The 11,745-nt window shown below is 35.5% G+C and overlaps 2 protein-coding genes across 2 annotated transcripts in view; one reads left to right on the forward strand and one right to left on the reverse strand.

Annotated features, from left to right (window-relative positions):
* Positions 1–1,227: 1,227 nt before the first annotated feature.
* slc30a2 (solute carrier family 30 member 2) lies at positions 1,228–6,427 on the reverse strand. The gene is made up of 7 exons (XM_016537495.1): positions 6,212–6,427; positions 4,565–4,711; positions 4,071–4,224; positions 3,481–3,700; positions 2,331–2,436; positions 1,925–2,059; positions 1,228–1,392 (listed from the first exon to the last, which is right to left on the reverse strand). Exons 1-7 carry the CDS (start codon positions 6,363–6,365, stop codon positions 1,274–1,276), a joined length of 1,035 nt encoding a protein of 344 aa, XP_016392981.1. The 5' UTR covers positions 6,366–6,427; the 3' UTR covers positions 1,228–1,273.
* A 4,442-nt stretch (positions 6,428–10,869) lies between these two features.
* Positions 10,870–11,745, forward strand: part of LOC107727570 (uridine-cytidine kinase-like 1) — a 26,927-nt gene continuing 26,051 nt past the window's right edge. Inside the window, exon 1 of the mRNA XM_016537469.1 lies at positions 10,870–11,002. Coding sequence (XP_016392955.1) covers positions 10,917–11,002 — 86 coding nt within the window. The 5' untranslated portion in view covers positions 10,870–10,916. The remainder of the gene's footprint in view (positions 11,003–11,745) is intronic.

Here is an 11,745-nt window from a genome sequence, read left to right on the forward strand (position 1 = left end):
TCATTCATCACATTTGATGGAAGGTCCGTTTAATTGCATTAATGCTGGAAAACAGTACAGTGCTCTGTTGTATACTGCACATTTTGCAAATGTAGTACATCAAAATATTCTATACATCCAGAAATGTGTTAGGATGTTATATTACACTGCATGTATAAATCAGCAAGCGGTGTCCACTTATCATCTAAATATGGTATAAAATTGCATTTTATATCACTTTTGACAGTCTGATCAAATAATGATTCAGGGAAATGTTGATACAGTGGAAATGAATACAGTAAAAAAAACTGTTTTCTATTTTAATTATGCAATTTATTAATATTTTAAAATACAATTTATTCTTAGAAGACTATTAATGGCTGCTGAAAATTCAGCGAATTTGTTGGGATATCCTACAAATGTTTTACTTATACTAATTTCTGCACATGAAACCAAGATAGTTACACACTTCACCTTTAATATCACTCTTAGTTGTTTCATTCATCAGCCATTTTGACTCCACTGTTCTTTCAAAGCCACATGAAAACCACAACAGCACCTTCACTATCACAGCCAGTGAGGAAGAACAGAGTTAATCACCCGCTTGCTTTTGCAAATAGTATTGTACCATGAGACAAGACATTAGTGAGAGATCGCCAACAAAATCCATAATTACACTTGAGCACAATTTCTTTTTAAGCCCTACAACATCATGCCGCAGTTTGGCGGACATTCACATTGATTAGAGAACCATGCTGACAGCGGACGCAAGGCTGGCTGGGGCATAATAAACCCTATTTTAATTGTTTTTAAGGAAGTCATGTCAATACCCATCTTTTACCCTCCCAAGACCACAGACAGGCAATTACAGTACACTTCTGCTGTAATATACGATGCCAGCTGGCCAAGCAAAACCTTGCAATGTCACAATAAAAAGGCTCACAGTGATGCCTCCAGGCCTCATATTTATGTGCTGCCGCTCAATTCAGTTGATCTTTGCATACAGTATGTAAAACTGAACATCAACACTTCATTTTAAAGCTATTCCTCCCATAAACCAATGCATTTGTGATGCTGAAGATGCACTTTTAAGATGGCACAGTGTGAAATCTCTCTTTTTTTAAATTTTCTTGTTAATCGATAAAAATGCATTTGGCATGTACATATTCGTAGTGATATGTAGATGAGACATTTGCACAGTGTTTCCATTTCTGGCTTGGACCCTCAATGAAGCTTAATATGTGTGCATACATTTTATACAGGCAGCCTCCTCTCACCGATGCGCTTGGAGAACTTAGTCCATAGGGTCCTGGCACTGGGCGCAGTGGATCATGTCCTCGCAATAAGGCTCCACTTGAATGGTTGTGCTGTAAAAGCCAAATTTGGTCTGAAGGATTTCATGATATGTGTCAACTTATTCCCCCTTCCCACACTCACAAAAAAAAATAAATAAAAAAAAATTGACCTTGAGGACAATATACTGTAATCAAATAATAATAGTAAATAAATAATAAAATATTAAATTCAATTTGAACCACAGGGTTCTTAATTTGTAATATAAATAAAAGACAGTAAAAACAGCAAAATGTAAGTAACATTTAAACCCATTAAAATGTAATGGTAATAAATGGAGACATGCAAATAGAAATTTAATATTCATATAAAAATAAGCGTTTTTACATTTAAATAATAATAAACAATTACAAAAAATAATACAAATGTTTTAAATATTTTATTTAAAAATGTTTAATTTCACACTTAAATAATATATAAAAAATTATGTACTAAATAACATGTCCTGTAATTAAATCAGTAGTTATATCAGTGGGACAACAAAAGAGGCACAAAACGGACACCTTTAACATAGCTTTTAACAAGACAAATGAACAGTTAAAGAATAACTGTAAAACAATGCTGTGAAGCAGGTGTTATTTAGTAAACTTACCAATAGCTATGTGAACAGACAGCAGACTCTGGCCAATGGTGAGAGCCCATAGATGTAGGCTATGCATGGCCTTCACTGCTTTCAGAGACAGCAGAACCTCCTTCACTGAATTAAACTCTATACCTTTGGGTGCCCCTGAACACAGACACATGGCACTGAGTTTACAAAGATAGAGGCAAATCTGTCTGAGAAACTCATAGTTTGAATTTAAGGGTGATGTGTGTCATTTTCTTTTTTCAATTTTTTTGGGACTCGTTGTTTGGGAAATTTGTCTGCACTTCACCTTTAAATGCCGAAAATTAAACCACATGTATTATGCAACCGAAAATATACTGACATTGCATGCATATTTTAAGTGATTGAGAATAAGGTAACCGTAGTTAAATTATTAAATGAGCAAATTTACCCTCCATGAGAATGCGGAAGACATCTCTCAGGATGGTAGTTGTGGTACACAGGACGAACACGGAGAAGAGGAAAGTGCAAATGGGATCGGCTACTTTGTATTCTGGCTGCATTAGAAGGTGGAGAGAGAATAGGGGGCACTGATGCATTAAAGAACAAAATCAGATGGTTCTTCGCAAAGTGTCAAAATGAATTAGACTGCAAATGTCAGAAGAAACATTCTCCACTCAAGTGCTTTCAAGAGTCGTGAAAAGAATTCAGTGTCCTCTTCCTTTTCAAGAGAATTCAATTTGATTATCTAAAAAAAAGCATACACACTATTGTCCAAAAATTGGGGGTCAGTATGATTTTTTAAAGGGCTCTTATGTTCAATAAGGCTGCATTTATTTGATCAAAATACAGTAAAAAATAGTAATATTGAGAAATACTATTACACTTGAAAATAACTTATTAATAATTTAATAATTAATAATTTAATTTATACATATATATATATATATAGAGTTCCTGTGGCTCAGTGGTAGAGCATTGTGTTAGCAGTGCAAAAGGTTGTGGGTTCGATTTCCAGGGAACACACATACTGATAAAAAAATATATATATATAGCCTGAATGCACTGTAAGTCGCTTTGGATAAAAGTGTCTGCTAAATGCATAAATTTTTTTTTTAAATTATTATCATATTATTATATATATAAGTTCAAAACTTCAGCATTTAAATATATTTGAAATAGAAAACTTTATTTTAATATTATAGATGTCTTTACTGTTTTTACTTTAATATATTTAATGTCTTTAATGCATTCTGCTGATTAAAAATATTTGTCTTTCAAAAAAATCATACTGACTTTTGAACATAAGTGTAAATAATTAGTTTAGAATTTCTTTTCTTTTTCATTAAACATGCTCAAGCCATTAAATAAGACAAAATATTTAAAAACAATTTAATTGACCTTTTTTGCTTTTATAAATGACTCTTACTGTGCATGATTCATCATTGAACACTAAAGGGTTCCATTATTTACACAGATTAATCATATTCATTGGCACGTGGAAGTTAATTGGACTGAATGCCATTTTATATTGGGCTTTAAGGGATTGAAAGAGGTAAGACACATTTTTAGGATAATTCTTTTTGTCAGTGTTCATTTACCCTGAAGTAGATAATGATGGCGGCCACCATCACTCCAAAGCTCTGTAAGAGATCCCCCAAAACATGAATAAATGCTGCTCTGACACTGGTGTTCCCATGATTACCCAGGAGGCTGTGGGAGTGGCCATGGCCCACAGGGCTCATCCCATTCTCATCAATCTTGTGGTAGCCTGAACCGTGACTGTGGAAGGTCGTGGAATGGTGCAGAATGTAGGCCATTCTGGAATATAAACAATAATGCACACAAAAGCATATCAATTTAACAAAATTCTAGTTTTACGGTTTCATTTTTTCAAATATCTGTACATTCCACAATTGCTAATTAAATATCTGAATTTTGACTTTATTTCTAATAGAGATTCTATATAAAAAAACGACATAAAGTTTAATGACAAATTTTGACAAAGCCTTGTCTGAAATAACCTTTGGAAAGCTTGAGGTTTGAAAGAGAGAGAAAACGTTTTAGCACATTGCTAGCATGTTTCTAGCATAATTTAGCATATTGCATGTTTTAGTGTTGCTAACATTGGTCTCAGAAGAAGCAGCCAGCAGCATCTAGCTTGTTATAATTCCAGCGTCCGTCTACTCACATGATGTTGACCACGACTGCACAACCTGAGGTGATGAGCATCACATGGCCTTCGATTTCATAATCATTTTTTACTACCCTCTCAATGGCAAGATACACCAGCACCCCAGTCACGATCCAGATGGACATCACAGAGATCAGGGCTCCCAGAATCTCTGTGAGATGTTCATTTGAGACAAATATGGTTTAGCATCACAGCTGGATGTAGCGAAGTCTTAAAATCTGCTTTAAAGGAATAGTACTGACTTAAATTTCAGTCTGCTTCTCATCCAAAGCTATCCCATAACTTCAGAAGATGTAGAATATAGCACAACAATTAATTTCTTCTGTGATATTTTTTTGTTGATTTTGGTGCTTGACAGACAGATGTGTTCACTATGAACTACTGTTGTATGGGAAAAAGTTATGTAACGATTCTTTGAAATTTCTCCTATTTACGTACATGGAAAAAACAGCATATATAGGAACATCATGAAGGTAATGGGTTGGACTAACCTGATCTGTGCCAGCCAAAGTTCATTATCTTGGTTGGTGGCCTTGAGGAGATCCACAAGGAGAAAAGACTGACCATCATACTGCCAAAATCTGTCAGAAGGTGGGCCGCATCGGTCATAATGGCCAAGCTGTGTGCTAGATAACCACCTGCATCACAGCAGAGAAAAATAAATAACTATTAGAGAGATACACTCTTAAAAATAAAGACTTCACAGAGATGCCATAGAATAACCATTTTTGGTTTCCCAAAGAACCTTTCAGTGAACAGTTCTTAAAAGAACCATTTTTCTCTTAGTGTGAAGAACATTTTAAAAATGTAAGCCTATAAAGAGCCATTTGTGCAAGGGGAAGCATCCATGGATGTTAAAGGATCTTCATGGAACCATCAATGCCAATAAAGAATCTTTATCTTTAAGAGTGTAGATAGAGATGATTTGCTTGTATAATCCACCATAGAGCATTCACTAAATGTTATTCATTATGAAATGTCTTTATTTTATTATACTCTGAAAACATTACTGAAGTGAGGCACAAAAGGCTTTGGAGAAAGCTAACACAGCATACATCATTTGTAGTTTAAAAGAGAGAATGAGCACAAGTAATCCACATGACTCCAGTCCATTAATTAATGTCTTTTGAAGTAAGAAGCTGCATGTTTGTGTTTTAACTTTAAAACATTGCTTCTGGGCAAAACGAGTCCATAATCCATAATAATAAAGTTTCCTCTGGTGAAGAAGTCCATCCTCTGTTGTCCTCTCACATCAAAATCTCTCCAGCATATCAGTTTAGAATGGTTTGAAATGTTTTCACTTGTAATCAGTGCTTGATTCTCTCCTGATTCAGACGAGTAGACTTTTTCACTGGAGAAAGAAATGTTATAGAGGATCTTAAAGATGGATTTGTTTATTACTGGAGTTGTGTGGATTACTTGTGGATTATTGTGATGTTTTTATCAGCTGTTTGGACTCCGAAAACATTACTGAAGTGAGGCACAAAAGGCTTTGGAGAAAGCTAACACAGCATACATCATTTGTAGTTTAAAAGAGAGAATGACTCATAATTATTTTAAAGAGTACTTGGATTGTGAATGCTGACTTGAACAAAAAAGTGCTGTACAGGCTGAACAAAACACAGAAACGCTTGCTTATCGCATTTAATATTTAATATGAGTCAAGGACTGGTTTTGATCCAGCATTTTTCAACTACAATGACAAATTGCTTAATCCATCATTTACTTGGTTGTGAAATGCAACCAGGGCATTTATTGTGAGGAGAACAACTTTGGCATTCAAAGACATAGCAAAATTAATTGCTTGCATTTACGTTTGGACTCCTTCTGACGGCACCCATTCACTGCAGAGGATCCATTGGTGAGCAAGTACCATAATGCTCCAAATTTCTCCAAATCTGTTCCGATGAAGAAACAAAGTCATCTTGGAAGGCCTGAGGGTATGTAAATTTTCAGCAACTTTTCATTTTTGTGTGAGCTACTCAGTGGTAAAACATTGCCTTAACTTTAATGTGCTTTTAATATAGTCTATTACATTTATGAAAAATAATGTTAGATTTATGCTAATTCTTCAAAGATTCTGGCTTCATCATATTAGTAAACTCTAAACTTTTTGCAAAAAGGCACAGTATTCTTACCTATAACTTCTCCAATCATGAAAACCAGACAGACTATGGAGGCGATGTACAGCTTCTTCTTTGCAATGAGTTTCTCATGGCTCTCAACGAATGCTGCTTTTTTTCCATGGCAATGAGTTCCAACAGGCCTCTTCAGCTCGATAGCACCAGCCATATCGCCATTTCCCAAAGGCAAGTTTGGACAACTTTCTTTGGAACCTGAGAATTCACTGTAAGAACAACACATAATGTGCAGTGACACCATTATAAATCAGCCATCACACAGATACTACCTGTTTTTGGTTCTATCTTATCAGGGAGTTATAGACATAAAATGTGCAAACATCATATCATGTAAATCGCATGTGGCCCAAAAGGCTGGGATAGACTCCAGCATTCCTATGACCCTAACAGATATGTGTATATATTAAAATCATATGTATAAGTGCTTTGTAGAGGGAAATATTGTGTGTGAATACACAGCTCATGCCACGAGGACCCAGATCAGTCTGAGTTTAAATCTGCTGACATGGTGGGTTTTGGCCCTTCTGTCTTGTGTGTTGATGAGAGAGACGCTATGATGGAGCTAATGGGGCGGAAAGCGCAATCTCGGTGCGCATGAGATAACCGGAGTACTGCATCACGCGCGCACGAGCGCTGCTGCTGAACGGAGGCAGTCGAGTGGAACACGGCGTCTGTTTAATCACCCCACAGGGACACAGACATGATGCACTGGATGGGGTTTTTTCTTTTGTGCAGACATAGACCAGCAAGCATACATACAACACATAGCCTATTTTTTTTCTGATCTCCTGACACTGTGAAATCGAGCCTTTACTCTACTTACTGACTTCACAATCAGAATTCATTTGCAGCGTTGAGTATTATTAAAATATAACAGTAGGCCTACTGTAATTGTGCTGAAATTAGGAAGTGTGCAGAGATTTATTTGCATGAGAAATGTGAATGGAAACACTAATCATTAAAAAAAAAAATCTGTTCCCAATTTAGAAAAAGAATATAAAAAAAAAAGATAAGGCACCTTATCTTTTACGGTTCCTATAATCATATTGATTAGCCGATACATTAAGTTACGTTTCGTCTTATTTTGTAATCTTACTGTATGTCTATGTTTATTTTTATAACATTTTATGTTCATTTTATGTGTATTTAGTTTTACCATTGTGGTGTTTTGGGTTTAATTTGTCAATATAGGCTACATTCATTCCTGGAGGAGTCAGTTAGCCTATTAGGCTATTAACTGTAAATTTGTGTTTTTTTATTTTATTATTATAATGCTGGATGACAACCAATAGTTGTCGATATTTTCGAAAGTATATTAGTAACATCTTATCGGTAAATACAGCTGGCACCAATGGTTCCTAATGCTTGAAACGTCACCGTATTTCTATATTATTATTATTATTATTATTTTTTTTTTTACAATTAATTTCTGGCAACCACAGCTGGCATGCAGGTTTAACAGCATTTGTAGTATGTTTTAATAAGACAGTGTATGTCCCTCATATAACACTATTTCCTATTGAATGCATAAATGCTCTTTAGTACGGTGCATATGGAGATGTTTACAGTGTGGCAGAAGGTTTTCGGCTGAAACATGCTGTCGATCTTGTGGCAGTGCAGTCCGGGTCCTGCTTCTGAGCACTTTAATATTATACACGTCACAGGATCAAGACTGTGAAAAGTGTTGTGCTGTGATGTTCTGTAATTGATATAACAGGATTTGTTGGTTGATGAATAAAAACATAGCCTAATAATAGTAATAATTATAGTTAAAAATAGCGAGCTTTTATCATATCGCGCGCATTTAGCTACTCTCTTTTTTTCTTCGCTCTTAAAGACTATTTAGCACGGCTGTTTTTCAATTTGAGAAAACAGCTCTATAAAACAGAATGCCCACTTCCTGAGTAGAGTAACACCTAATTCTGGATAGCATCTACTTCTTAGGTGCCCTTGTTCCATGTCCTTCGAAATTTGTTCAGGTGACCTGTTGATGTATTATCAGTGTACTATTTTTGAAAATACATTTTTGTTAATGTAATATGTCACCAAGCTAAATAGATAAGTGATCCTTTATTTGTTTCAGCAGCTTTAGTAAACGCCTCTGCCACATCCATCTAAATTCAGCTTGAATTTTACATGAGCTCTCGCCATTTCTCACTCAAGACCACGATCCAACTGATGGAAACAGCAGCCTGTTCATTGCAATTCACTGCACACAACTTGAACAATGTAACACTTGCTCAATCGCTTGTGATAACTATCGCCTGACTTTTACTCATTTTATCGCACAGTTTTACATATGTTCAGAATAAAACTGTGCGATGAAATGTTCTATATTTACGCATTTTAATCGTACTGTTCCTCGACATCATCCTAAACTCCACAAAAATGTAAAAGCTATTTTGTAAAGCTTTTATACAGCTGTCATATTTTCGTATTATTCGTGATAAATGCTGACGACGTTTCGTTACGTACCAATACTCGAATTTATCTAGCCTATTATTTATGCCTAAATAATGAGCCAAAATTCTGAGTAAAATATTTCTTCGTCTGACGAAAATCTAAAAATGTATTACCACCAGGACGCTGCTTATAATTAGGAGTAATGGGGAGCATAATATTTAAATAACATAATATTCATAAATATTTTCTTAAACATGTTGGCTGTATGTTATTTATCATTTCTGAGTAGATATGATAAGTATAATTTCTGAGTTCACGCGTTGCTCTTTTTAATATTAACAACCGAAGTGAATCTGTCCATGGTGCTGAAACTGTTCTATCACCTGCTTGCTTTAGGATCATTTTAGTAGGGCGTGCAGAGGAAGAGAAAGGGTCTATGAAGAGTTTGATAACAATTGTGTTTTTTTTTCATCTGATTTTTATTACTTTAAGAAACACAATGGAAAGCTTAGCCCATATGGAAGCCATGCTATGTAGACTACGTTCATTCTTCTGCTCACTAAACTTACTTGAGGCCATTGCTCAAAAAGGTTAATGTCCAAAATGAACTCAAGCATAGATTTATTATTTTTTTTAATTAAACATCTCACGCACTGCATGCTTAACAAATACACAATTTAATTTACGTCTGTTTTCAGAATAAACATGGATGGCTTTCACGAGGCAAGACTGGCGCATATGGCTTTTGAATTAGTGTCACAATGTGGAAATATCATGCATCTGTTCGCTGTGACAGGTCTGTAATGTTGAGAGGATTTTGGAAAGATTTAGATATTGTCAATAAGACTTAACTATTTTAAATTGCCATTTTATTATTATTATTATTATTATTAATGTTTGATTCTCCATACAATGCTACACAACATACAGATCAATTTTATAATTCTGATCATTAATTGTGCACCAATTTCCAAACCATGCATTTTAGAATCACACTAATATCTCCCAAATTATTATTATTAGCCTATTATTATTAAATAATTGAAATAGATTAATATCATTTTACCTGTTAAGTTTTAAGGAGTATATTTTGGCATTTCTTTCGTTGACGAGATGCGATTTCTCTGAAGACGGTGGAGGATCCATGGTCCTGTGCAGCTTCAGTGACCAGTGAAAAAACGAATTAATAAAAACCGTACCGAATATTAAAATATGCGCTTTTAATTAGACGGCAAAATTATAATTCTTCCAAGCCATTTTCGAAGGATTCAAGAAATGAGTGAAAGCACTCATTGCATCAGATCTACGGAAAAGAGAAAACAAGCGTGCAGTCAGTAATTCCGGTGCTGTATGCGGAGTCGGCAAACTTGGCTGTGGGTGAGATCGGATGGATCTGGTGCAGAAGATTCAGCAGTCCGGTCAACTCATTTACGAATCTTACTATGGCGAGGCATGGTTATTAATATTCATGAGCTAAAGGTAGGCTTATGAAAGCAACGTCATCATTAGAAATGTAATATTCAAAAGCCAGTCGTTCGCCATTGGATAGCTACCAAGCAACGTCACCAGGACATAATTAATAATTCCGAATTAATCCTTCACTGTAGTAGGCTAGGATTGGTAAAAGGCGGCAGCGCATGTTTTACGTGAATGAAGTCTGCTTCTGATGCGAATGAATGAGTCTGCCTAGTGTTCGGAACAAATCATGTGCGGCGCATTTCTGGCTGCAGTGCGAAGGGGTGTACATGTCTGTAAAACAAATTGACAAGTTCTATTCAGTTCGTGGCGTTTTGGCCTACAAAAATGTAGAAAGGACGTCATGACGCAACAAGTGAGTGCACACATACCGTCTCACATAGGCATTGTTTTAAACACCGTTTTAAACGCTTAAGCTAAAATAAAATGTAACGAAAGTGAAAGTTAACTTTCAAATCAAAATTATTGACTATTTGTAGCCTATTAGAATTTAGCAGTTTGCACACGCACACACACCTGTATACCTAACCATAAATGGAAATAAACGTGCACGCCCTCAGATTTAATAATTTTTTTCGAAAATACATAACGTTAAGTAGGTTATATTATAAAGAACCTTGTAATTAAACAAAATAACAAATAACGGTGAAATATAATAGTAATATGTAGCCTTATAAAGCATATTAATATATGTTAGTATATATCAAATAAAAAAAACAAACAAACAAGGATCATTCGTATTTACTACGCGCCAGGCGCCACCGCGAGCATGACGCAAGCGCACTTCCGGACATGCGTTTTCGCGCGTTAGCTGCACACAAACATGGCGATGACAATGAGCCAAAGTGATGTTCAGGTGCAACAGAAAGAAGGAGAGGAGGATGATCCGTCGATGTCTAGATCTGACAGGTGAGTAACTAGATCAAGTTCCTGTCGAGCTCTGTTAACGACGTTCTGGTGTGATCTGGTTGATAAATAAAGGGCAGTGTTGGGTTGATCCGAGGCAACAGTTCAGCAGTCGACGCGAGTGTTTACACAGTTTATCTGCTACTGTTGGTCTTATTTTGACTGGTTAAGATCTAGACTAGAGCATATAGAGAATGAGCAGAACAGACGCGCTTGTGTTTCTGGAGCTGCTGGCGTGGCAGATCTGCAGCTCACGTCAACGCAAAAGGCACAGGAAAAGGCAAATGAAGAGGGACTGTATTGCAGTTACATTTAAAGCAGTTTCCAGATCAAATATATATAACTTACGACAGTATTACATTTTTTGAATGCTAATAGTTCATTCATATTGTCCACTTTTGTTGTCAAAAAGCAAAAAACATTGCTGAGCTCTGTTTGTTGATTTAAGGTTTAAGTGTGTGTACACACTTACAGGTCAAAAGTTTGGAATAATTAAGATTTTTTTTAATGTTTATGATTTCTTATGTTTACCAAGGCTGCATTTGTTTGATCAAAAATACAGTAAAACAGTAATATTGTTAAGTTTAATTTAGTCCTGTGATGGCAAAGCTGAATTTTCGGTAGCCATTACTCCAGTTTTCAGTGTCATGATTCTTCAGAAATCATTCTAATATGCTGATTTGGTGCTCAGTTATCAATTATTATTATAGGTGCACTGTTATTAATAATTGTTCTTATTAGTGTCT

This window comes from Sinocyclocheilus rhinocerous, unplaced genomic scaffold (genome assembly GCF_001515625.1).
Source record: "Sinocyclocheilus rhinocerous isolate Xijiao unplaced genomic scaffold, SAMN03320098_v1.1 scaffold185, whole genome shotgun sequence".
Taxonomy (NCBI): Eukaryota; Metazoa; Chordata; class Actinopteri; order Cypriniformes; family Cyprinidae; genus Sinocyclocheilus; species Sinocyclocheilus rhinocerous.